At 18.3% G+C, this 23,758-nt stretch overlaps 7 protein-coding genes across 7 annotated transcripts; 2 read left to right on the plus strand and 5 right to left on the minus strand.

The window, feature by feature from the left end:
- Window positions 1-1,555: 1,555 nt before the first annotated feature.
- Window positions 1,556-2,521, minus strand: PRELSG_1339200 (p1/s1 nuclease, putative; the record flags this gene model as incomplete). The annotated part of the gene is made up of 1 exon (XM_028678927.1): window positions 1,556-2,521. One exon carries the CDS (start codon window positions 2,519-2,521, stop codon window positions 1,556-1,558), a length of 966 nt encoding a protein of 321 aa, XP_028536024.1.
- Window positions 2,522-3,486: 965 nt separating this feature from the next.
- PRELSG_1339300 (conserved Plasmodium protein, unknown function) lies at window positions 3,487-4,746 on the plus strand (the record flags this gene model as incomplete). The annotated part of the gene is made up of 1 exon (XM_028678928.1): window positions 3,487-4,746. One exon carries the CDS (start codon window positions 3,487-3,489, stop codon window positions 4,744-4,746), a length of 1,260 nt encoding a protein of 419 aa, XP_028536025.1.
- A 262-nt stretch (window positions 4,747-5,008) lies between these two features.
- Window positions 5,009-6,766, minus strand: PRELSG_1339400 (conserved Plasmodium protein, unknown function; the record flags this gene model as incomplete). Its single annotated transcript, XM_028678929.1, has 1 exon — window positions 5,009-6,766. The coding sequence occupies one exon, from the start codon at window positions 6,764-6,766 to the stop codon at window positions 5,009-5,011; it is 1,758 nt and encodes a 585-aa protein (XP_028536026.1).
- Window positions 6,767-7,193: 427 nt separating this feature from the next.
- PRELSG_1339500 (GTP-binding protein, putative) lies at window positions 7,194-8,921 on the minus strand (the record flags this gene model as incomplete). Its single annotated transcript, XM_028678930.1, has 1 exon — window positions 7,194-8,921. The coding sequence occupies one exon, from the start codon at window positions 8,919-8,921 to the stop codon at window positions 7,194-7,196; it is 1,728 nt and encodes a 575-aa protein (XP_028536027.1).
- Window positions 8,922-9,467: 546 nt separating this feature from the next.
- Window positions 9,468-12,026, minus strand: PRELSG_1339600 (conserved Plasmodium protein, unknown function; the record flags this gene model as incomplete). The annotated part of the gene is made up of 1 exon (XM_028678931.1): window positions 9,468-12,026. One exon carries the CDS (start codon window positions 12,024-12,026, stop codon window positions 9,468-9,470), a length of 2,559 nt encoding a protein of 852 aa, XP_028536028.1.
- A 1,332-nt stretch (window positions 12,027-13,358) lies between these two features.
- On the plus strand, window positions 13,359-18,869 carry PREX (plastid replication-repair enzyme, putative; the record flags this gene model as incomplete). The annotated part of the gene is made up of 1 exon (XM_028678932.1): window positions 13,359-18,869. One exon carries the CDS (start codon window positions 13,359-13,361, stop codon window positions 18,867-18,869), a length of 5,511 nt encoding a protein of 1,836 aa, XP_028536029.1.
- Window positions 18,870-19,716: 847 nt separating this feature from the next.
- On the minus strand, window positions 19,717-21,794 carry PRELSG_1339800 (conserved Plasmodium protein, unknown function; the record flags this gene model as incomplete). The annotated part of the gene is made up of 2 exons (XM_028678933.1): window positions 19,717-19,779; window positions 20,295-21,794. The coding sequence occupies 2 exons, from the start codon at window positions 21,792-21,794 to the stop codon at window positions 19,717-19,719; spliced, it is 1,563 nt and encodes a 520-aa protein (XP_028536030.1).
- Between the last annotated feature and the right edge of the window lie 1,964 nt (window positions 21,795-23,758).

Here is a 23,758-nt window from a genome sequence, read left to right on the forward strand (position 1 = left end):
AGGTATATTTTTATTTTAATCGTACATCTATAAGGGGGAAAAAAAAAAAGATTTTCTAAAAATACTTACGCATAAAATATATAATTATAATTTAATCATTTAAATTTTAATGCGTATAATTAAAAAAAAGAATAAAACTTTACATATAAAATTAATAATTAAAATTTTATATTTAAAATATCAATAAATAAAAGTTTTTAAATTAGAATTTTTTATATTTGTAAATTTCTAAAACTATGTATAAATATATAGCTTTAAATGAAGTCAAAATACTCAATTCAAAATATTAGAAAATAAATTAAGAATAGATTGATTTAAAAAAAAAAAAAATCATACTAGAAAGAAAATTATTGCTATATATTTAAGTTAATATTAAAACTTTTAAGTATGCACTTGAATCTTTATTATTAAGATTTAATATATCGGGCATATCATCTTATTTTACTTTTTTTTTTTTTTTTGTTATCAGATAATTATCTTCTTTTATTAATAAATAATATTACTTAAAATAACTTAATTATAAAACTTATGAAGTATAATTTTTATATATGTTTTTGTTTAAAATAATTAATAAAAAAAAAAATATATATATTTATATAATGAGATTATAGAGAATTTTTACATAACAAAAATTATAAGTGTTAATTATAAATGATATACAAACTTTAATATTTTAGTCAAAAATGCTTATTAGTAAAGAGTAGGAATTCTAAGTATTTTAATTAAAAAATGTGTGCATGCATATACATTTCTAAATAAAGTACTTAATGAGAATTAATATATGTATATATATTTAGAAGCTCCACATATAGATTACACTGATTTAGTGGAAACTTTTTTTATGGATTATTCTTCTTTTATTAAAGGATCATTTTAATGTTTTTTTCTTTTAAGGATAAATAAACAAATGGAAATAAATTCATGGAAAAGAAATTATATATGCTATCCATTTTTCTATTATTTGTTTTTTTTAATAATATTATCTTCAATATATTTTCCATTTTTTTAGTATTATTTAATTATTATTTTTACCAAGTATTATATTAATATTAAAATACTGTGTAACATTGAATATTTTTAGAATTAGCATTTTATTTTATTCTATTTTTTTTTTTTAAATTGACATTTATTACTTTAAAAAATAAAATAATGAAGTTAAATTTTTTTCAAAGAAATATGAATGAAATTACAGAATTTCCTTAAAAAAAAAAGAAAAAAAATGTATCAAACATAAAATATGTGTAAATTACAAAAAAGTAATGTATCTTTATCATTTTATCAGGCAATAATAATTTCAATTAAAGCATAAATCAAATATTGTGTATATATTACGGGAAAATTAAATCATCAAAATAAAAACTATATTAAATAAATAAATATTCTTTCAATATTTTAAAATTTGAAAAAAATGATTTCTATTAAACAGTACGGGTATTTATATATATATGGCACATTCAAATATTTATTTTGCATATACGAATATATATTATGCATATGTAACTTTATAAAATGTATTTAAAGTATTTTTATTTTTAGTATTCATATATATATATATTTAAACAAGATCTCTTGGAATATTAGCAATTATAACCTTTAAGTAACGTGTTAATCTATAGCCTGCTAAAACAATTTGCTCATTTAGTAATTTTTTTAAATTAAGAACAAGAAAATCGTTTGTAATATAGGTAACATCCTCTTTTAAAGAATCATGATGAAAATTACAGTAAATGTATTTAATTGCTAAAGCATGAGAATCATTTACTATGAAATCAAGATATTGTATTTCATCCATTTCTGTTTCTAATCTATTTCCAAAAGAATAAGGAGGATAACTTTTCTTTAATTCATCAGCTTTACTGAATATTTCATTAAGAGAAATATTTGGCCATTTACTAGATCTTGAATAAAAAAGATTGTCACATAAAAGGTGTAATTTATCTACTTTGTCATTATATCGTATGGAAATCAAATTTCCTCCATTATCTCCTTTAGGAAAATATTTATTATAAAAACTTATTGTATGTAATGGTTGATGTGCATCACCAAATATATGAATAAAAAATCGTAAATGAAAGTTGTAGGAAAAGTATGTACCATGATTTTCTTTTCTATTTACGTTTTTTAATGTAGTAAAAATAGATTTTAATATATGCAATGCATTATCTCTTTTTTTATAGCATTTGCCATAAAAATCAATATCAACACCTAATGGGTTATAAGGAATACTAAAAAAATGCCAATTGTCCATTAAATTTAATATATCTACTCTTCTATTATAAACATGATCTTGATAATCAAATGATTTTATGTGATCTGGCCATACAGCTGCTGATACAGGATGATTAAATTCATTATCTTCTTTGAAATTTGAAAAAATTTTATTTAAAATTGCTCGTTCTTCATCATCTAAACCCTGATATGCAATAGCACTTACTAACAAATGGCCTTCATCTAACCAGCATGTACTTTTTTTAACAAGTATAAGAATAAAAAAAGCAAAATAAAATATAAACTTATCCATATTGTAAAAATAATAAAATTAAATAAAATATATATATGTATACATATATTTTTTTTTCTTAAAGTAAAATATATTAAAAAAAAATAATGTATTAATTACATAATATTAAAGACAAATTTTTTATGGAATCTTTAAAGCATGAGAAAAAAAAAAAAAGGAAATTTAAAAATAATCATTTAATTTATTACAATTTTTGAATTAATAAATAAAATTAAAAATTAAGATAGAAAAAAATATATTCAATTAAAAAGATTATAACTTTAAAAGATATTAATTAAAATGCTAGTAACTATAAAAAGTATATTATATTATCGTATAAATAAAGATTAGTTAATTTTTTTTTAAAAAAGATAATATATAAAAAAAGATTACATTAGTGGAGAGCATGTAATAATTTATCTTAACATAAAGATATAAAATATGTATAAAGTAATCAAAATGGTAGATAAAAATAAAATTAATTACAAAATTTTAATTTTTATAATACGAAAACATATTTTAAATTAAATGAAAATAAATTTTTAAATTAAATGAAAGCAAATTTTTAAATTAAATGAAAGTGTACATTTCAACATGTAAGTGTGTTTAGCTTTTACAATAATATTAAAAAGCAAAACGAGATCTTTATATTTATTGAAAAAACTACATGTATAAAAAAAAAAAAAAAATTATTGGAAGTACTAAATGATTTTGATAGAAAGAATGAAATAAAAAAAAAATTAAAAGTATGTAAGCAATTTGTATTATTCTAAGATAAATATATATAAAACTAGGATAAAAAATAGAAATATAATGACATGTAAAAATATTTATATAATTAAATTAAATTTATATATAACATGACAATGTCGAAAGAGCTTAAAGATATTTAAAATATTCCTAAGTTTTTAATTAAAATATGATATATTAGCCACTAAATAAAGAGTAAGGTGTGCTGCACGAATATAATATATCTAATCGTGAGAATGAAAAACTCCGTGTTCATTTTCTATAATTTTATATATTTAATGAGTGCATTTTTTTACAAATGTTATTTGATACCAAATAAAAATGTACTTTATATAAATACAATAAATGTTAAAATATACAGAAATGTATATTCAGAAAGTTTTCTTGCATATTCCAAAGATATATTTAATTCTTTGAAAAGAAAAAAAAAAAATCATAATGATACGCAAATACATTTAGTAAAAGAATCAAAATTAAAAAAATTAGATGAAAAAGAAAAAACAAATAAAAAAAAGGAAGAAGTTAATACACAAAATAAAGACCAAAACATAAACTCAATAAAAAAAAAAAAAAAAAAAAAATCAAAAAGAGAAAAGAAAATAGAAAAAGATCAATATAAATCGTTACTGAGCTATATCAAGAAAAATGAAATAAAAAAAGATAATAACATTTCAGATGATTTAAAGGATGAACATTTTTATTTTCTGAAATACTTCAAGTTGCAAGATAATTCATTAACTAGTGAACTAAATCCAGAACAAAGCAAAGAAATTATAAACAGTAATAATTTTAAAAAGTTAATGATAGAGTTAAATTTAAAAGAAGATGAAATATTAAGAATGTTAAATAAAAGTGAGAAGGATGTTTCTCACTTAATAAATAAAAACTTAACCATAGAAGAAATAGAAAAAAAAGCAAAAAATGAAGATTTGCAAAATGAAAAATTATTTGGCACTTTCATGGATAATAATAATTCCAAAATAGGAAATCTTATTAATTTTAAAAAAATTGGAAAAAAATATAAGGATGTAATTAGAGAAGTAATAATTCTTTTCTTAAATAAAAAAAAAAATTTTATAGTTATGATGAATAATATAGAAAATGATAATGAAATTAAGAATTATATTTGTGTTTTAAAGGAAAACATTTTATTTAAAGATTTTAATGATGAAATATTAACAGAAATAGCAAAAAAGTCTATTTTAATAGGATATTTAAATCAAAAATTTTCAAATGATAATAAAAATTTTGAATGGAATAGAAACTTAGAAAAATGTATTTCTTTATCTATAAATAATAACAATTTTAAAGTAAAAGAAATTATATATTATAATAATAGCATAAACATAAATATAGAAAGTATGAAAAGAACTGATATAGATTCGAGCGAATATGATGAAATTGAAAATTACATAAGAAATTCTATTGAAGCATATGAGAAAATGAATGATTTAGATATTCTTTCATATTTTAATATTCTTATCTCAATAAATTAAAAAAAATTTTACTTCAATACCAAAGTCCTTATACATAATATTATATATAATTTTTTTTTTTTTTTTTATTTCTTTATGTTTTAAAAATAATTTTGTTGAATATTTAAATAGAATTTTCTTACTTTTAATAATTTTTAATATCCATTTTTTTTTTTTTTTTTTTTGCATAAAAATGATCATAATTATATTTTTATCATTTTATAATTAAACTATTTTTTTTTTGTTTTGATTTTATAAATAAATATTTTTTGAATAAATGATGTTAACATGCTATTTTCGTTTTCATTTTTGAAATTTTATCATAAAATAATTTTTTTAAATTATCAATTTGTTGTTCATTATAATATGACCAACAAATTATCCATCTAATTATTTTCCCACTATAAGATTTAAAAATTCTATATTGAGAAATATATATAGGAAATTCAACAGTTTTTATATTTTGAAGATAAAAAAAATTATCAAAATGTATGTTATTATTTATGATTTCATTCAAAAAAGAAACTTGATTTTTACTATAGATATTATATAGCCTCATTGATTTTATTATTTCATTTTTTATTAATTTAACATTTTTAAACTTTGATACTAATGTACTAAACCATATAATATTGTAAAAGTAATAATTACTTTCATTAATCATTTTTAAAATAAAATTATATTCTCCTCCTGCATTCTTACAATTTACTATATTCTGTGTTTCTTCACATCTTTTTGCAGTATCATTAAAATATATATTTTTATTAAAACATTTATTTTCTCTTTCATTTATGTTTTGAATTTCATTTTCATTAATATTTTCAATTACACATTTACTTTCTTTATTATTGTTCAAATATTCTTTTTTATTTAAACAAAAATAATTAGAAAAAATATCATTCCTTGTATTATCTTGTAAATTGTGCTCATCTGTATTATTGTTACTCATTAAATTATCTTTTTCCTTATATATATTTTCTTCATCAAAATAAACAACTTCATCTATATTAGCTTCTAAAATTCTAAAAGGGTTTCTATTAACTTCTTCCAATATACTATAAAATGGAGGATTACACATGGAAAAAAAAAATAAATCTGTATCATTAACCACATTTAAAAATATTTTATTCCTGTCTTTTTGATATTTCAATTTTATATCTTTTTCTTTATTATTTACTAAAATATTTATATGAGAAATTTTTAAGCATTCCATATTTATATCTACACCAATAAATGCCCATTCATAAATACGATTTCCTAAAAGTGGATATATGCAATTAGCACCCACTCCTATATCTAAAACCTTTATTATATTACCATATAATATTTTTGAATTATTTTTTCTAGTGCTTTCATACATTTTGATTTTTTCAGAATTTTCAAAATGTTCATTTTCTTTTGAAAATTTGTCTAAATTTCTTAAACTTGTTAGATCAGCTAAAAAATGAATGTAATTTACTCTCCCAGGAATGCATGGGCATAAGAAATTTCTCTTATCATTTTCTCTTTGAGTGTTTTCATTTTGATTTGTTAAGTTAATATTTAATTCATTTAATATATTTTGTTTATTTATATTTTTCAGGTTTAATAAGGTGTTATTGTGCTCGTTATAAGCATCTAAAATAAGTTGTTTAAAATTATTTATTTCTTTAGGATTTATAAATATTTGTTCAATAATTTGATCTGATGAAAGTTTATCAAAAAGAGAATCAATTTTATGAACATAAGGTAAGTAAAAATTAATATCGTAATATTGTTTTAATATAGCTTTACTTAAAAAATATATGGCCATTGATTTTTCAAAATCATAAGATATTTTCCCTCTTTTATTTTTGTATAAAAAAATATTTAAAAAAGTATATTTTTTACTTAATTCTTCAAAATTGATAAAATTATTTTTATGTATGTTTCTCTCATGCATTAAATTACTATTATTAGTTTGTTCACGAACCAAAAAATTATTTTTTTCCTTATCATAATTTGAATTATTTTTAAAAGATGTTTTAAGGTTCCTTTTTCTTTTAATCTTTTTTTTTATCATTTTAGAAAAATATAATTATAAAAAATACAAGTATAAATAAGTTTAAAAAGAAATCTTCATAAAAAAAAATACAAATCTATTAAATTGTTTCACAGGATATTTATGTTATATGATCAAAAAAAAAAAAAGAAAAAAAACTAAAAAAACTCAAAATTTGAAGATATTTTCATTAAATGTTTTTATATTGATGTTATATATTTAAAAATAGTAATATTATAAAAAAATAATAAGCAAAAATTTAAATCATTTAAAAAAAAAAAAAGATTTTACATTATTCAAATTTTAGTAGAAGTGTATATTAAATATGAATGAACGAAAAAAAAAAAAGAGGAAAAGAAAAAAAATAGTTAAAAATGATCTTATATAAGCTTAAAAATAAAATAGTTTATATATATATTTTTTTTAATATATATAAAAATTTACTTGTTCAATAATTAATATCGAAATTATACGAATAATTATTCACAATAATTCTATCGCCTTCCTTTGCTCCTATGTTTTTTAATTTCACATTTATATTTAAATCATCTAATATTTTCATAAATATTTTTGAGCTATCACACTTTGAAAAATTGAAAATATTTGCTTGATTTTCTATATATTTCCCTTTTATTATGTAAATGTTTTCATTATATTTATAAATTTTATAATCATAAGGATCATAATAATCACTATTTTCTATTTTCTCAATGTCAATTGGCTTAGGTAAAATTTTTAAAAATTCATTTAATGTATTCTTATCATCAATATTTAAAATTAATTCATCCATTGTATTTTCAACATTTTCTCCAGTTAATGCAGAAATACAAAATATTCTATCAATCTTTAAATTTTCTTTCAAATAATTAATTAGTAAATTTATATTTTCTTTGTCTTCATATAGGTCAATTTTATTCAAAACTACAACTTCTTTTTTATTTTTAAAATTTTCATCATATTTAACTAATACACTTTTTATATTTTTATAATTATCTATAATATCATTATTATTTATATCAAACATATAAATTAGCATTTTACTATTTTTTAGGTGTTCAAGATACTTATATGATATGTTGTTTATTTTTTCATTCAAATTTTTTATTATACCAGGAAAATCAATTATTGTATAATTATTTTTTACTATATTTTGAATTTCATTTTCATTTGTTTCATTTTCATTTGTTTCATTTTCATTTATTTCATTTTCATTTATTTCATTTTCATTTATTTCATTTTTATTTATTTCATTTTCATTTATTTCATTTTCATTTATTTCATTTTCATTTATTTCATTTTCATTTATTTCGTTTCCATCTACGTCATTTTCATTAATATTTTGTTCTTCTGTATAATCAAAAGCATCTTTTTCTAATTTCTTTTTATCTTTATTACATTTAAATATTCCTAAATTAGGAAATTTTGATGTATAGCTATAATTTGCTATTTTTACATTTGCACTAGTAATTTTATTTAACAGAGTACTTTTCCCTACATTAGGATATCCAATGATACTAAAATCACAAAAGAATATTTTTTTTAGAAATATTTTTTTTTCTTTTGTTTTTTCTCCATATTGGCAAACGAATGGTATTTTCAAATTTCTAGTTCTGAAGGAGTAGTTTCCTTTTCCTCCTTTACCACCTTTTGATATTAAAATTTTCTGATTATTCATATAAATAAAATTAATATATTTTTTTTCTTCATTATAGATAATAGTATTTAATGGAATATTTATATACTCATCTTTTCCATTTTCTCCATTTTGATTGTTGTTTCTTCCATTCTTTCCATTTCCACCATAATAAAAGGCTCTTAATTTTAAATTAAAAAAATTATCAATTTTTTTATTACCAACTAAATATACATCACCCCCCCTTCCTCCTCTTCCTCCTGATGCATATTTTTTATTTTTTTTTTGAGAAAACACTGTAAAACTACATATACCATCACCCCCATTTCCTCCTTTAACTTTTATTATGCATCTGTCATGAAATTCATTTTTTTTAATCTTTTTCATACAATATATATTGCTAAATATATGCTTTCGTGTAATATTTTTATTTTTTTTATTATTCAAAAAGAATATTTTTTTTTTTGAAAAATTTAAAAGAAAACCTTTTATAACCTTCTCATAATGTATCATAATCAATAAAAGAAAAATCTTTCTAAGCATATTTTTAAGGGCATCAAGAAAAAAAAAAGCACTTTCATATAAAAGGTTTTTTCAATAATAAAATCCTTTGTTAACAACATATTTAATGATATTAATATAACTATATTGCAAATAAATACATTATTTTGTTATGTACCAAAAAAAAAAAAAAAAAACACATATTTTTAGTTAAATGTTGAAAAAATTTTAATATTTTTGTAGATTCGTATATTAAGCGAAGTAAAAAAAAAAAAAAAAAGTAAATACTGAAAAGAAGAAATGAAATTAGATAAAAAATTAAAAATATAGATAAAACATATAAAAGATAATTTTTTTTAAATTTATTAAAAATTTTATAAAATGTGAGAAAAAAAAAATGTATAAATTTAAAAAAAAAATAATAATAAAGATTATTACGTATATAATAAAAATAAAATAAATAACACAAAAAAAAAAAAAAAAAGAGTAAAATAAATATGAAGTAATTCAAATATAAATTTATCATAAATAAAATGTATATAAATTGTAGTGCATTCTCTAATAAGAAAATTATAAAAATACACGTATCTACTTTTGCTGATCCAGTATCTTATGAAAATTTTCAATATATTTTATATTGAAATCGGGGTATATCTTTAATATGTTTTCAACTTCATCATATATGTATTTCTTAATAATTTTTTTAAAAGAATATATAGTAGAAATGTTAAATTTTTCATTTTTTATAATTTCTAATATGTTATTCCAAGCTTCATTATTAGATAAATTATCCGATTCATCCAAAGATATTAAAATAAATATTGTTTTAAAAAAAAATGATAAATTGTAATTTTCTTGAGGGTTTAACTTTGTTTCTTCATTAATTTCAATGTATTTAAAAATTTGAAAGCTTATTAATTTTTCCTTTAATAAGTAAACAAACAATTTACTTAAAAATAATACCTTTTTTAAGTCATAATTAATGATATTTTTCATGTAATTTATAAAAACTGTTTTTAAACTGAATAAAAAAATCCTATTTTTAAAATTTGATATATTAGCTAATATTTTCTCATAAGCTTCTTTATATTTTTTATCATATAAAAGTGCTTGTATAATCGTTTGAATAACAAAAGGTATGTTTTTTTTCTTTTTTAAGAAGGCAGATAAATTGTGAACACATTCATCTACATTTAAACTATTCCGGATAACCAAAAATATTTTTTTAGGTAATATGCCTTGAATTTTGTATTTTTTTAGTAATTTATTGAAATGGATATCATTGGAATTTCCTTCTTCTATTAAATAATTTAATTTTTGAACTTTTTCTTCTATAGTATTTGTTTTCTTTGCATTAATATCATCGATTTTATTTATTTTATTAGTTTTCTTTTTCTTTTTATCTACTTCTGTACCTGAATTATCGTTTTTAAAGATGTTTACAAAAGAAAAGTATAGAACATTTCTTTTAAAATTATATTTATTCTCAAATTCTTTTAAAACACTAAAAAGAAATTCAAATTTATTTAAAAAGTAAAATTTCATTTTTCCATTTTTTAAATCTTCTATATCTTTAATTAAAAATCTTAACTTACTTCTTTCGATATTAATATTGTTGTTTACAATGTAGTTGTCTATTTGTTTTTTCAAATAATCTGAAATATAATTTAAATGAGAGGTATCGTCTTTTTTTAATTTCATGCCGCATATTTTTAGAATGATAATTATATTGTCTACATTGTTTATACTAATACTTTCACATAATAAATTAATTACATCAATTATAAATTCAAAATCCAAATAATTTAATGCATAGAACAAGCTAAAACACTTCAATAAATTTTTCATTATAATTTTAAAATCTTGATACTTTTCATATTCCTCTTTACTTATTATATCATTTTTTTTCTTTTTTTTATCTTTCAGATAATCTTTATCATTATTATTATTATAAATATTGTTGCTGTTTATGCCATTTGCATTTATATCATTATAAACTTTTTCATTATCATTTATATTTAAAGTATTATTTAATTCATTTTCTTTCTCGATTTTTTTCATTAAGTTAATATTATCCTCGTAATAATCTTTAAAAATACCTATTAATGCCTTCAAAAAATCCTTAAGCAAATCCTGATACAATAAACTATTTAAAACACATATAGTAACTGAAAATATGCCTATATGAATATCAGTAGTATTTACATTTCTAAAATAATTGGATAAAATTTTTATTAAAGAATCATTAAAAATTACTTTTAATTTTAAATCATTTAATTCATGAAAATATTTACACATGTCTTGTATAATATTTTTTATATTGAATTCTGATGTTTTATTCAAAGATACCATCAGAAATTTATCTATTTTTTTTGTTTGCTCAGAATAGTTAAATAAAACTTTCTTATTTTTTTCTCCTGTTTTTACTATTTCTTCACCTTCTTCATATTTTTGTTTTTTTTTCTTTATATCATCTATATTTTTTATACTATATTTTTCTTCTTCTTTAAATATTTTTTTTAAATTTTTTTTTTCGTTTTTTTTTTTTTTATCTTTTTTATTAATAATTTTATCTTTTGTTTCTATTTTATTTTTTTTTTTTTCTAATGTAATAATTTGATTGTTTATTATATTTTTATCATTATTTAAGCTTTCTTGGTTATTTTTCTTATCTCGAAAAGTATTTTCTTTATTATTTTTTATTTCATTTATCCCATTTTTATTTTTTTTATACTGTTTTTGAAATTCATTAAATATTATATCTGTTAGTTTTAACAGTTTTGTATCAAATCCATCATTTTCTAATTCTTTAAAAAGTTTCTCTTCATTATTACTATCATGATTGTTAATATTCAATTTTTTCGATAAATATGATAATAAAATATCGTCTTTTTTTTGTTCTACATATAAATTATAATTTTGATTACCATTTGCTTTATTATTTTTTAATTGAATATTTAAATTTTTACTTTTATTAACTTTTTTAGACTTTTTGAACTTCCTATTTATATTTTCTTGTACTCCTTTCTTTCTTTTTTCTTCTTTTGAAATGTAACTTAAACTTTGAGGCTCAAAATTTTCCTTTTTTCTAATTACTTTATTTTTTGAAAAGAGCATTCTATTTTTTTTTTTTTGTTTTCTTTTCATTTTTCTTAACTCTTTTCTACTTGTATTACCTATTAGAATGAAAGAAAAAAAAAAAAAAAAAGACAATTAGTTTATCTAAAAAATTAAAATGGTACAAGTAATATAAAAAAAAAAAAAAGAAAAAAGTGAGAAATAAATAAAAGTATAATTAAATATTTCATTCTAAAATTAAATATATTACCTCCTTTTATTATTGTTGGCATCTTTAAAAAAACATATATATAAACTAAAAATATTTATGAAAATATATTTTATATAAAATTTTTTATAATACGAAAGAACAAAATTCTTTATGATAAAAAAAAAAAAAAAATAACTTTTAATACATATATAGAATATAACATAAAAAGTAACGTAGTTTACTTTTTCAAATATTGATTTTTCATCTTAAAATTGTTTAGTTTCAAAATAAATATAATTTTTTTATTAAAGTATATATATATATATATATATATATATATATATATATATATATATTATATTTATTTATAAAATTATTAAAATATTTCAAAAAAGAGATAATTCATATTAATAATTAGAAAAAATTTATCGAATATAAAACAAATTAAAAATGTTCTATAAAACAGGCTTATAAAAAAAATTTTAAAGATCCATTATTCAAAATTTTCTTTTTTTGTTCAATTGTAATATATATAGAAATTTTTTTAAAAAAAATAAAAAATTTTTTTTTTGGTTCATCACAGTTTTGTAAACTTGTATTCTGATTTATAGAAATGTAAAGAAAAAAAATCATATTAAGTTCAACCGTTTTTTTTTTTTTTTTTTTTTTCTTATTGTTTACATATTCTGATAATATTTTAAATATTCTGCATATGCTTGGGTTATTCTCTTTTAAGAGATAATATATATTTTTTTGAAATTAAAGATGTAATCTTTTACTAATGTTATTTTAAAAAAATTCTCATTAGTATGATAATTATAAATCAAATAATATACTAAATAATAATTATAATTTTTATAAATTATTAAAAATGTTAATCATCAGAAATGAAGAGTCATTATTGTTTGATATCATATATCATTCTTGTAAAAACATTATTATAAATTATTATCAAAAATTAGTAACATTACTTGTTTTTGTTTAAAAAAAATGATTATACATTTTAACATTTGTAAAACATGAATAACTTAACATAAATTGTTGAACTATTTCTATTTGTAAAAACAGAATTTATACTTGAAAATTTATAGTTTGTTACTTTTGTAAAACATGTGTATTACTGTATATATGTGAGTTATCTAATTTATTTTATATTTTTATTTTTTTAATTTTGCTAATTTATAAATAAATAAAATGATTACTATGAGAAGATGTTTTTATATATGTTTTATTATTTTTTCTTATTACTTATACATTTTACGATAAGTATTCGACATAGAAATATATCAAGAACACACTTACATTTAAAAACAAATTATGAATTATTAAGAAAAAATAAAAGAAAGTTAAAAATATATTCAAAAAAAAAATTAAGAGATTATTTTTATTTAAAAACGAATCATAAATTAACAAAAAAAAACAAGTTTAATTTAAAATTAACAAGTACATTTGTATCAAAATATTATAAAATAAATATAAATGATGTTTACAATTATCTAATCAGAAAAAAATATGAATACATAGAAAGCGATGTAAAAATAACATTAAAGTACTGCCCTTTTTGTCCACCACATAAATATAAATATGATAACATGTATAAACATGAAATTTTTAAAAATACTGGGAATAGTTATTGCCATAGATGCGGATATAAAGGAAGTTTCTATGATTTTAAATTAAAGATGGGTGATTTAATTACTGATAACTTTGAAAACAGTTTTGTTAGAAATACTTATGATGAAGAAAAGATAACTTTTAATGAAGTAAAAATGTACAATATAAATTTATTGCATTCAAAAGAAGCAGAAAATGCTAGAAACTATTTAATTAATGAAAGAAAATTAAGCTTAAAAACATTAAAAAGATATTATATAGGGTATTCCGTAATGGAGTTCCAATCATTTGAAAATTCTGGTAAGTTTGAAAAACATGAATGCTTAATATTTCCATTTTTAAAAAAAATTGATATTACAAATTCTATGAGTACAAATATGAATAAACATAATTTGAATGAACAAGAATCATATGAAGTTGTTCGAATAAAAGTCAGAAGTTTAAAAGATAAAGGATATATGAGATTATATCCAAAAAATGTAAAAGAAGAAATGAAATTATTTTTTTTTGGGGAGCACTTAGTTAACAACACAGAAGAAGTGGTTTTAACTGAAGGAGAGATTGATGCTATGACAGTAAGTCAGCAAACTAATTATTCTGCCATTTCCTTGCCTAATGGTTCTAAATCATTACCAATATACTTACTACCCTATTTAGAAAAATTTAAGAAAATTCATTTGTGGCTAGATTTCGATAAAGCTGGAAAATCTAGTGTTTTTAATTTCGTTAACAAAATTGGTTTAGCGAGAACAAATGTAATCAATGATGCTAATATTCATTATTTAAACCTGGAAGCGTTTAAAAAAAAAAAAAGTGAACTAACGAAGAAAAAAAATTTGCTTTCTTCTAATGAAAATTATGCTATCTATCACCAAGAAGAAACAAAGAATCAAGGAATCCAGAATGAAAATAAAAATTTGAGTTCAAAAAATTTAAATGATGATAAATTAGAATCTAATAATTCAATAGATGATATGTTGAACTCAAAAAATGTAAATGAAAATGGATTGAATCAGAATAATTTAAGTGAAAGTATGTTAAAATCAGAAAATTTAAAAAATGGAGATAACACCATAGAAGATGAAAATTTGAATAAGTTATATTTCATAGATAATAATATAATGTATATATCTAATACTATACAAATTAAAGATGCAAACGATTGTTTAAAACATAATATTGATATAAATTTTTTCATACAGAATAGTGAAAAAATTAAACATAGCCAAATATTAAATTTTAATGATCTAAGACAAAATATATTGGAGGAATTGAAATATCCTGATAGAATAAACGGCATTAAAAGTAAAACCATTCCGTCATTAAATAAATATTTATATGGATTAAGAATGGGAGAATTATCTATTTGGACTGGATCAACTGGAGTAGGAAAAACTACGCTTCTTTCACAACTTTCATTAGATTATTGTATTCAGGGAGTATCAACTTTATGGGGATCATTTGAAATAAATAATGTAAAATTAGGAAAAGTAATGTTGAATCAATTTTGTGGCAAAAATTTGGAAAAAAATCTGGATTTATTTGATTTATATGCAGATAAGTTTGAATTATTATCATTGAAATTTTTAAAATTTCATGGAAGCACAAACCTTGATCAAGTTTTAGATGCTATGGATTATGCCGTTTATGCTTATGATGTAAAGCATATAATTATTGATAATTTACAATTTATGTTAAATATAAATAAATTTTCTGATATATATGAGCTTCAAAATATTGCAATTGATAAATTCAGATCATTTAGTACAAATAAAAATGTTCATATAACGTTAGTCGTTCATCCTAGAAAAGAAGATTCAAATTTACTATCTATTTCTTCTGTTTTTGGTAGTGTAAAATCTACACAAGAAGCAGACAATGTTTTTATTATTCAAAGGCACGTAAATAAAAGCAATGAAACTATTTTCTACATAGACATAAAAAAAAATAGATTTAAAGGGAGTCTAGGTAAAATTCCATATATATATAATAAAGAAAATATGACAATAAAAGAAATTCCCATAAACTATTTAAATGAGAATTTATCAACAAATAGTTATAATCCCCATAATAGCGCATCTAATGACTTTATATCTAATAATAGCACGATTAACAATAACGTAAATTTCACCCTTTGTGATGAATATGATTATATGAAACAGTTAGTCGAAGAATATGAATCCAAACATGCTATAAGAAAAAATCATAAAAATAAAATTATAAATAATTCAAATAATATCATTACAAAAATAGATGACAAAAGTATAATAGATGAAAATCAGGAAAATAAAAATAACAAGAATAATTCTACAACATTTTTAAACAACAAAAATATTGATAATAGTGCTCAACAAACTGAAAGTACTTTAGATGATCAAATTAATGTATTGGATATAAAAAATAGAGATAATTCATCTAATACAAATAGAGCTATATCAAAAAAAAAAGAAGCAAACGGTAAATATGAAAATGATGATGTTATAAATAATGTATTCAAAGATTATAATGCAACAACTATAAAAAAAGATTCAAACAGTGTCATTAAAAATAGGAATAATAAAGATAATATTAATTTAATAGAAACACAAGTTTATAAAAAAGATAAAAACGCATATGAAAACTCTTCTAAGGAAAATGCATCTTATGACTTAAGTAGTGAGGGGCTTTTAAAATTATGTGAAGATTTAAAAGATGATAAAAGTGAAGTGTTAAATAAAAAAGTAATAGTAATATCATTGAGAAATTGCGTGATAAATAATAATTCCTCAATGAATGATATTAGAAAATTTATTAAAACAAATAAATTAAATATTAAAACTGCTGGAAAAAATATAAAAAAAATAGATGTTTTTATTAGTATTTTACAAAATATTCCTAGAGAATATATTATAATTAAAAAAGAAGAAAATATAAGAAAAGAAAAAGCAAAAAAAAATAAAAATAAAGAAATAAATGTTAATGATCAAAATTTCAGTAGTGAAATAATGTTGAATGATGGTATTAAAGATAAAAATAATATGTATAATGAAGAAGACTCTCCTAATAAAAATAGTAAGGAAAATTATAGTAATAATAAAGCACCTATAAAACAAGAAATAGTAAGTAATTACAATACTATGAATACTTATGATTCATATACTAATAAAGAGAATTTTTTTGCTACCGAAAAAAAGAACATTAATAATATTAATGAAAAATATATAGAGGAAGTAAAAACTAATTATGATGATGAAATAACAAAAAAGTATTTAGATGATAATATAATAAATATAGATGGTAATATCATAAAAAAGAGTTACAATTTTAAGTTTGAGAATGATAACCAAATAATTAATGAAACATTATATTATTACGAACCAAAAAAGAAATTTGATGATGATATAGAATCACGATTTTTTCTCATAAATGACAACAATTATAATGAAAAAATAAATTATATATACAAGAAAATAAAATACTGTGGTTTGGATATTGAAACTACTGGTCTAGAAGTATTTGATGAGAAAATTAGATTAATTCAAATATCAGTTGAAAATTATCCGGTAATAATTTATGACATGTTTAATATAAATAATGAAAATGTTTTAAAAGGATTAAGAGAAATTTTAGAAAATGAAAATATTGTAAAAATAATACAAAATGGAAAGTTTGATAGTAAATTTTTGTTACATAATAATTTTAAAATTGAAAATATTTTTGATACATATATAGCAAGCAAATTGTTGGACAAAAATAAAAATATGTATGGATTTAAGCTAAATAATATCGTTGAAAAATATTTAAATGTAACATTAGATAAGCAACAACAGAATAGCGTATGGAATAATTCTCTTCTAAATAATAATCAATTATTTTATGCATCTCGTGACTCTAGCTGCTTATTGAAGTTATACAAAAAGTTAAAAGAAGAAATAAAAAAAGAAAATTTAAATATTGTAAATGATATAGAAAATAAATGTATTTTACCAATTTGTGATATGGAATTAAATGGTATGATGGTTGATTTAGAAAAATTGAATAAAAGTACTAACGAAATTTTAAATGAATTAAATATAGAAAAAAATAAATTAAAGGAGAAATTAGAAGAAGATATAAATGTAAATTCTCAGCAACAAGTACTAAAAGCATTACAAAAAAATAATGTGAGAGATGATTCAAATAATTTAATTGAAAATACGTCTGATTGTAATTTAAAAAATTTCATGAATCATGAAGAAGTTGTTATTTTGAGAAATTATAGAAGATTGTATAAATTATATTCTGCTTTTTATTTAAAATTACCATTACATATAAATAAAAAAACAAATAAAATACATACTACTTTTAATCAATTAAAAACATTTTCAGGTAGATTTAGTAGTGAAAAACCTAATTTACAACAAATTCCTAGGAAAAAAAATATTAGAGAAATTTTTATTCCTAATGAAAATAATATTTTTATAATAGCTGATTTTAAGCAAATAGAGCTAAAGATAGCAGCTGAAATTACAAATGATGAAATAATGATTAAAGCTTACAATAATAATATTGATTTGCATACCTTAACAGCTAGTATTATAACAAAGAAAAATATAAAAGAAGTAAATAAGGAAGACAGGCATATAGCAAAAGCTATAAATTTTGGTCTCATATATGGTATGAATTATGTAAATTTAAAAAATTATGCAAACACTTATTATAATATAAATATGAATTTAGATCAATGTTTATATTTTTATAATTCCTTTTTTGAGCATTATAAGGGAATATATAAATGGCACAATCAAATAAAACAAAGAAAATCTTTAGAATATTCTACTTTATCTAACAGAAAAGTTGTATTTCCATATTTCTCATTTACAAAAGCTTTAAATTATCCTGTGCAAGGCACTTGTGCAGATATATTAAAGTTATCTTTAGTGGAATTATATAAAAATTTAAAAAAAATTAATGGAAAAATTGTTCTATGTGTTCATGATGAAATTATAATTGAAACAGAAAAAAAATATCAAGAAGAAGCATTAAAAATTTTAGTTGAATCAATGGAAAATTCAGCTTCTTTTTTTTTGAAAAAAGTTAAATGTGAAGTATCAGTTCAAATAGCAGAAAATTGGGGATCCAAAGATTAAAATAAAAAAAAAAAAAAAAAAAAAAAGGAATGTTGAAATATATAAATTATTTTACTCCTTTTAAGTTATATTTGCATCAATAAAAAAAGGGATATACCTTTATATTAAATTGGAATAGAATAATAAAAAATTCACTTATATTAAAATGATTGGATAATATATAGACCAAAAAAATATAAATAATTTAGTATTAGTTATAAAAAAAAATAACTAAATGTATAAGTAAAATATATAAATGTGCGTGTAAACAAAAAAATTAAATTTCCAAAACTTACATAAATGAACCCTATAATAAATTCCATAAGAATTAAACAATATATAAATCATTAAATAAAACCAAAGAAAATAAATTTTTTAAGGAATATTGAAACATATATAATTCATGGGAATTAATAAAAAAAAAAACTGAATAAAAGCAAAAGAAGTGAAATTAATAATAGTAAATTTCAAATTATATAATTAAAAAATGAAATTCTCTTATTTTTTAGTTAATAATGAAAATAATAAGGTAAATCATTTGAATTATTAATTTTTTTTATGCAATTTTGAACATTATTCTAAAAGATATATACAATACACATTCAAATTAAGGTTAATCATAAAAAAAAAATAATAAAATAAAATTATATAAAATAAAAAAATTATAATAATTATATATACATATATATATAAAAATTATAATACTCGGTTTTTGTTTATTATATTATTTACTTTGCTAATATATCATTTAATTCTTTTCTATTTGATAATATCTTCTTAAAAATATGACTATCAAAAAAAATGATTGTTTTACATTTTAATATACTTTTTAAAATAATTTCTTTTTTAGTAAGTATATAACAAGTAATCACATATTTTTTTTTTCCTTGTAGGCATTATTTAATGCTAAAAAAATCATTTCTGCTCTTAACTAAAAAAGAAAAAAAAGAAGGGATATTTTTTGTTATATTTATTATAACGTATGTATATTTTTCTATATAACATATATTTCATGTATATATATATATATATATATATATATATATATATATATATATATATATATATATATATATATATATATATATGCATGAATTTTTTCTTTTATTATTTATTCTATTAATATATTTTTTTTATATATTTCTAAAATATTTAAATTCTTTTATTCTAAATTCTTAATAGATTTAAAATTTCTTTCTATGAATACCAGATTCTTAATTTTTTTAAATGTCAAATATTTTTTTTTTTTTAAGTTTTTTAAAATTAAAATTATAAATATATATATATATATTTTTCACTTTTATATCCCCTTTATAGATAATTTTTTTTTTTTTCCTTTTTTTTATTAATTTTCAATATTTATTTAGTAAACATTCAAACTATTTTAAATATGTTGCAAATTATTTTTTATATAAGTAGACATTTATATAAACATATATTAATTACCACTTGCTCCATTGGCTTATCTCTATGCTTATCTGGATGGCATAATAATATAGCATTTTTATAGGTTTTTTTAACAATTTTTGTATTTGATATTAAATCAGACATAGATACATGTTTCCATTCTGCGTTTTTCCACAATACATCATTTAATGTACTTAACATTACTTTTATATCCTTATATGTATCGTCAGAATTTTTTGACCATTTAATGATTTGTTTTTTAATATCTTCTGATATTAACATTTTTTCTTTAAACTTTACTTCCTCTTGATATCTGGATTCTTTTAGTTCTTCTAATCGATTACTAACTCTAGCTTTAAGTTGCTTTTGATCTTTTTTAATTATATTATCATTTAATAAATCATCATAATTATTTTCCTTATTATTCTTGTTTGTTAATGAAAAAGCTTTCGAAGAGGAAATATTAACTTTTTCTAAAATTTTTTCATTAATCTCATTATTATGATATAAACTTTCCAAATTTCTCTCATTTTTACTATTTTCGTTTTTTCCTTGGCTCATTTTTGTTACTCTATTTCTTTCATATGGTGTATTTAAAATATCGCTATTACTCCTTTTTGTTAGATAATTGTTATTATCTTCATTCTGAAAAAACATTTCGTTTTCACTCTCAATCATCCCACTTATGTTTTCCTTTTCATATACTTCATTTAAAATGTCTTTTGTGTTAATTTTTCTTATTAAAATTTTATTTTCATTTTTTTTTTTTAAATAATTATTATCACATATTACATTATCAAAATCTTCGACATCATTAGAATAACTAAAATTCATTAAATTACTCTGACTTGAGGTTATTTTATTGTTATCGTCAAAATCTTCACTCTCCACTAGATCATTACTTTCAATACTACTTTTTGAGCTTTTATCTTCTTTTCTAATAACTTTATATGAACATAAATATTTTTCGTTCATAATATATGTAGATGAATTCTCGTATTTATAATTACTAAAATAAATTTCATTATAATTTCTATAATTCTCGTTATTAATAAATAATACTTTTGCGACTATTTTACCATGGCACAATGGAATATAAGCCTCATCATTATTTATATCTATCCATATATAATTCAAATTATCTTGTCTTAATATATTTTTTATTTCTACTTCATCAGAAATGATATGATTATTTAAATTCTCTTCTTTTTCTTTTTTCTTTAATAAAGGTGAATTATTTCTGAATCCCTCATTGATAACTTCAATTAAATCTATTAAAAGTATTTTAAAACGAAATATGATATTACCTCTAAAGGGAAAATACTCCTTGAATTCTTTATATTTTATTTTATTTGAATTTTTAAATGGTAAAAAGAAAATGTTAACATCATATGGCTGATTTTCACTTTCTCCTATAACAATATATGTAACATAGTTATACCTAGTGAGAGAATTTTTTTTTAGTAATTTATTATTAACATAATTAACACCACCTATAGCTATTTGTTGTAAATTTGAAGCTAATGAAAATATATCCATTTCAGTTTTTTTTTTTTTTATTATTATTAATTGTTCAATTCCTTTTTCTTTTTTTTTTTCTCTTTTATTTTTTGCGTTTTTCTTTCTTTTTTTTTTATAAATAAAAATGAGGGGAAAAAAAAAAATTAATAATAGATATAATAACTTATCATTTCTATATATTAATTACTTTCTATAAATGATTAAAAGAATAATAACTTACCTATTTGCTGTATTTGTAACTTTTTTTTTTATTTTTATTTCATATATTTTAAAAGATTTTAATAAAATGTTTTCATAATATTAACAAATAAAACTAAAAAAGAGAAAATAAATAAATCATTTTTGCATAAAAAGAAGCTTTAGAAAGTTTCATATATAATAAAAAAAAAATAATATATACATAGAAAAATATATGTAAATATATGTAGTAGTAAAATCTTATAAGAAAATAATTTGTGTTATGAAAAATAAAAATATATTATTAAATACTTTAAAAAAAAAAAAAAAAATATTAAAAAGAAAAAAATGAACATAAATATTTAGATAAATTGATAATTATTCATAAATATTACTTACTACTTTTTTTTTTAAAAATAAGATAATTTTAAAATGTGTAATGATAAAAAAAAAAAACAAAAAATATAAAAATTTATAATTTAATTATCAAATACATATATTAACAGAAAATTCATTAAATTTAAAAAAATAAAAAAAGTATTAATTAAATAAAGAAACTGATATATAGATCAGTAGAATAATTACTCTTTTTTTTTTTTATTGCTATATTAACATATAAAAAAAAAAAAATTTATATATTTTCCATATTAAAAAGGAATAAATAGAAAGTAACTTGAAAAATAAATTTCATACAATTAAAATTTTCTTTTTCTTTATATTTATTTTGGTATTATTTTCTTTTAATCTAATTTATTTCATTATTTTATTAAAAGTTTTGTATAATTGTTTTATGTGATTAATTAAAAGATAGTAAAAAAAGAAAAAAAGTCTATAATGATATTCACTTGCGAATAGTGTAATGAACTATGTAGGCATTTCAATTTTCAATAATAAAAATATTAAAAGTAAATAAAAATAAAATTAATAACTTTATACATATTTTGTTATTTATACGTAAATATATACATTAAAAAATATTGTTTTTATATTTATTAATATTGTAAAATTATTTATTCTGACATTCAAATGTAAAGCCTTTCTATTTTTTTATCGAATTTTTTTTTTTCTCTATCTAATTGAAAATATAGTTCTTTTTTTTTTTTTCTTCATATACTGTCTTTTTTTTTTTAATAATCAAATATGAAATATATATTAAATTAAATGTACTCTTTAAAAGGAAATATTAATTTATTTTAAAGAAAAAACATGGAATAAAAAAAATATATTAATAAAATATTTGAATAAAATATAATAGAACTAAAAAAGAAGAGAAAAAGATGAAAACATATGTAACAAGTAAAAACAGTAATACTGAATGAATTTTTTTTTATGCTAAAATTTAATACAATTATATAAAAAGATTTTAATCAACAATATTTATATAAAACTAATAAAATTTTGAAGAAATAAAAAAATGAGAAAAAAAAAAATTATGCAATTATATAATCTCACAAAAAAAACTAAAAGAAAAGGAATTTTTTCAAACTAACATTCATTTTAATATTAATATATTTTTTTTTAATAAAATTAAAAAAAATATATAATTTCGTATATCAAATGAACCTTCTGCAACACCAAATACTTTTCATAATTATCTAATAAAAAGTTTCTTTTCCATTAATTTTTAGAAAATTCAAGGTAATTTTACTCTTTTTTAAATCTCAGATATAATAATTTAAAAAAAAATGTATCTAATTAATAATATTTTATTTCTAATAATTTTAAAAAAATTTTTTAGCTATTCTTCGTTTTTGTAATTAATCTTTTTTTATATATATAACATGAATTAAATTCATTTATTTTGT

This window comes from Plasmodium relictum, assembly GCF_900005765.1.
Source record: "Plasmodium relictum strain SGS1 genome assembly, chromosome: 13".
In the NCBI taxonomy this organism is placed as follows: Eukaryota; Apicomplexa; class Aconoidasida; order Haemosporida; family Plasmodiidae; genus Plasmodium; species Plasmodium relictum.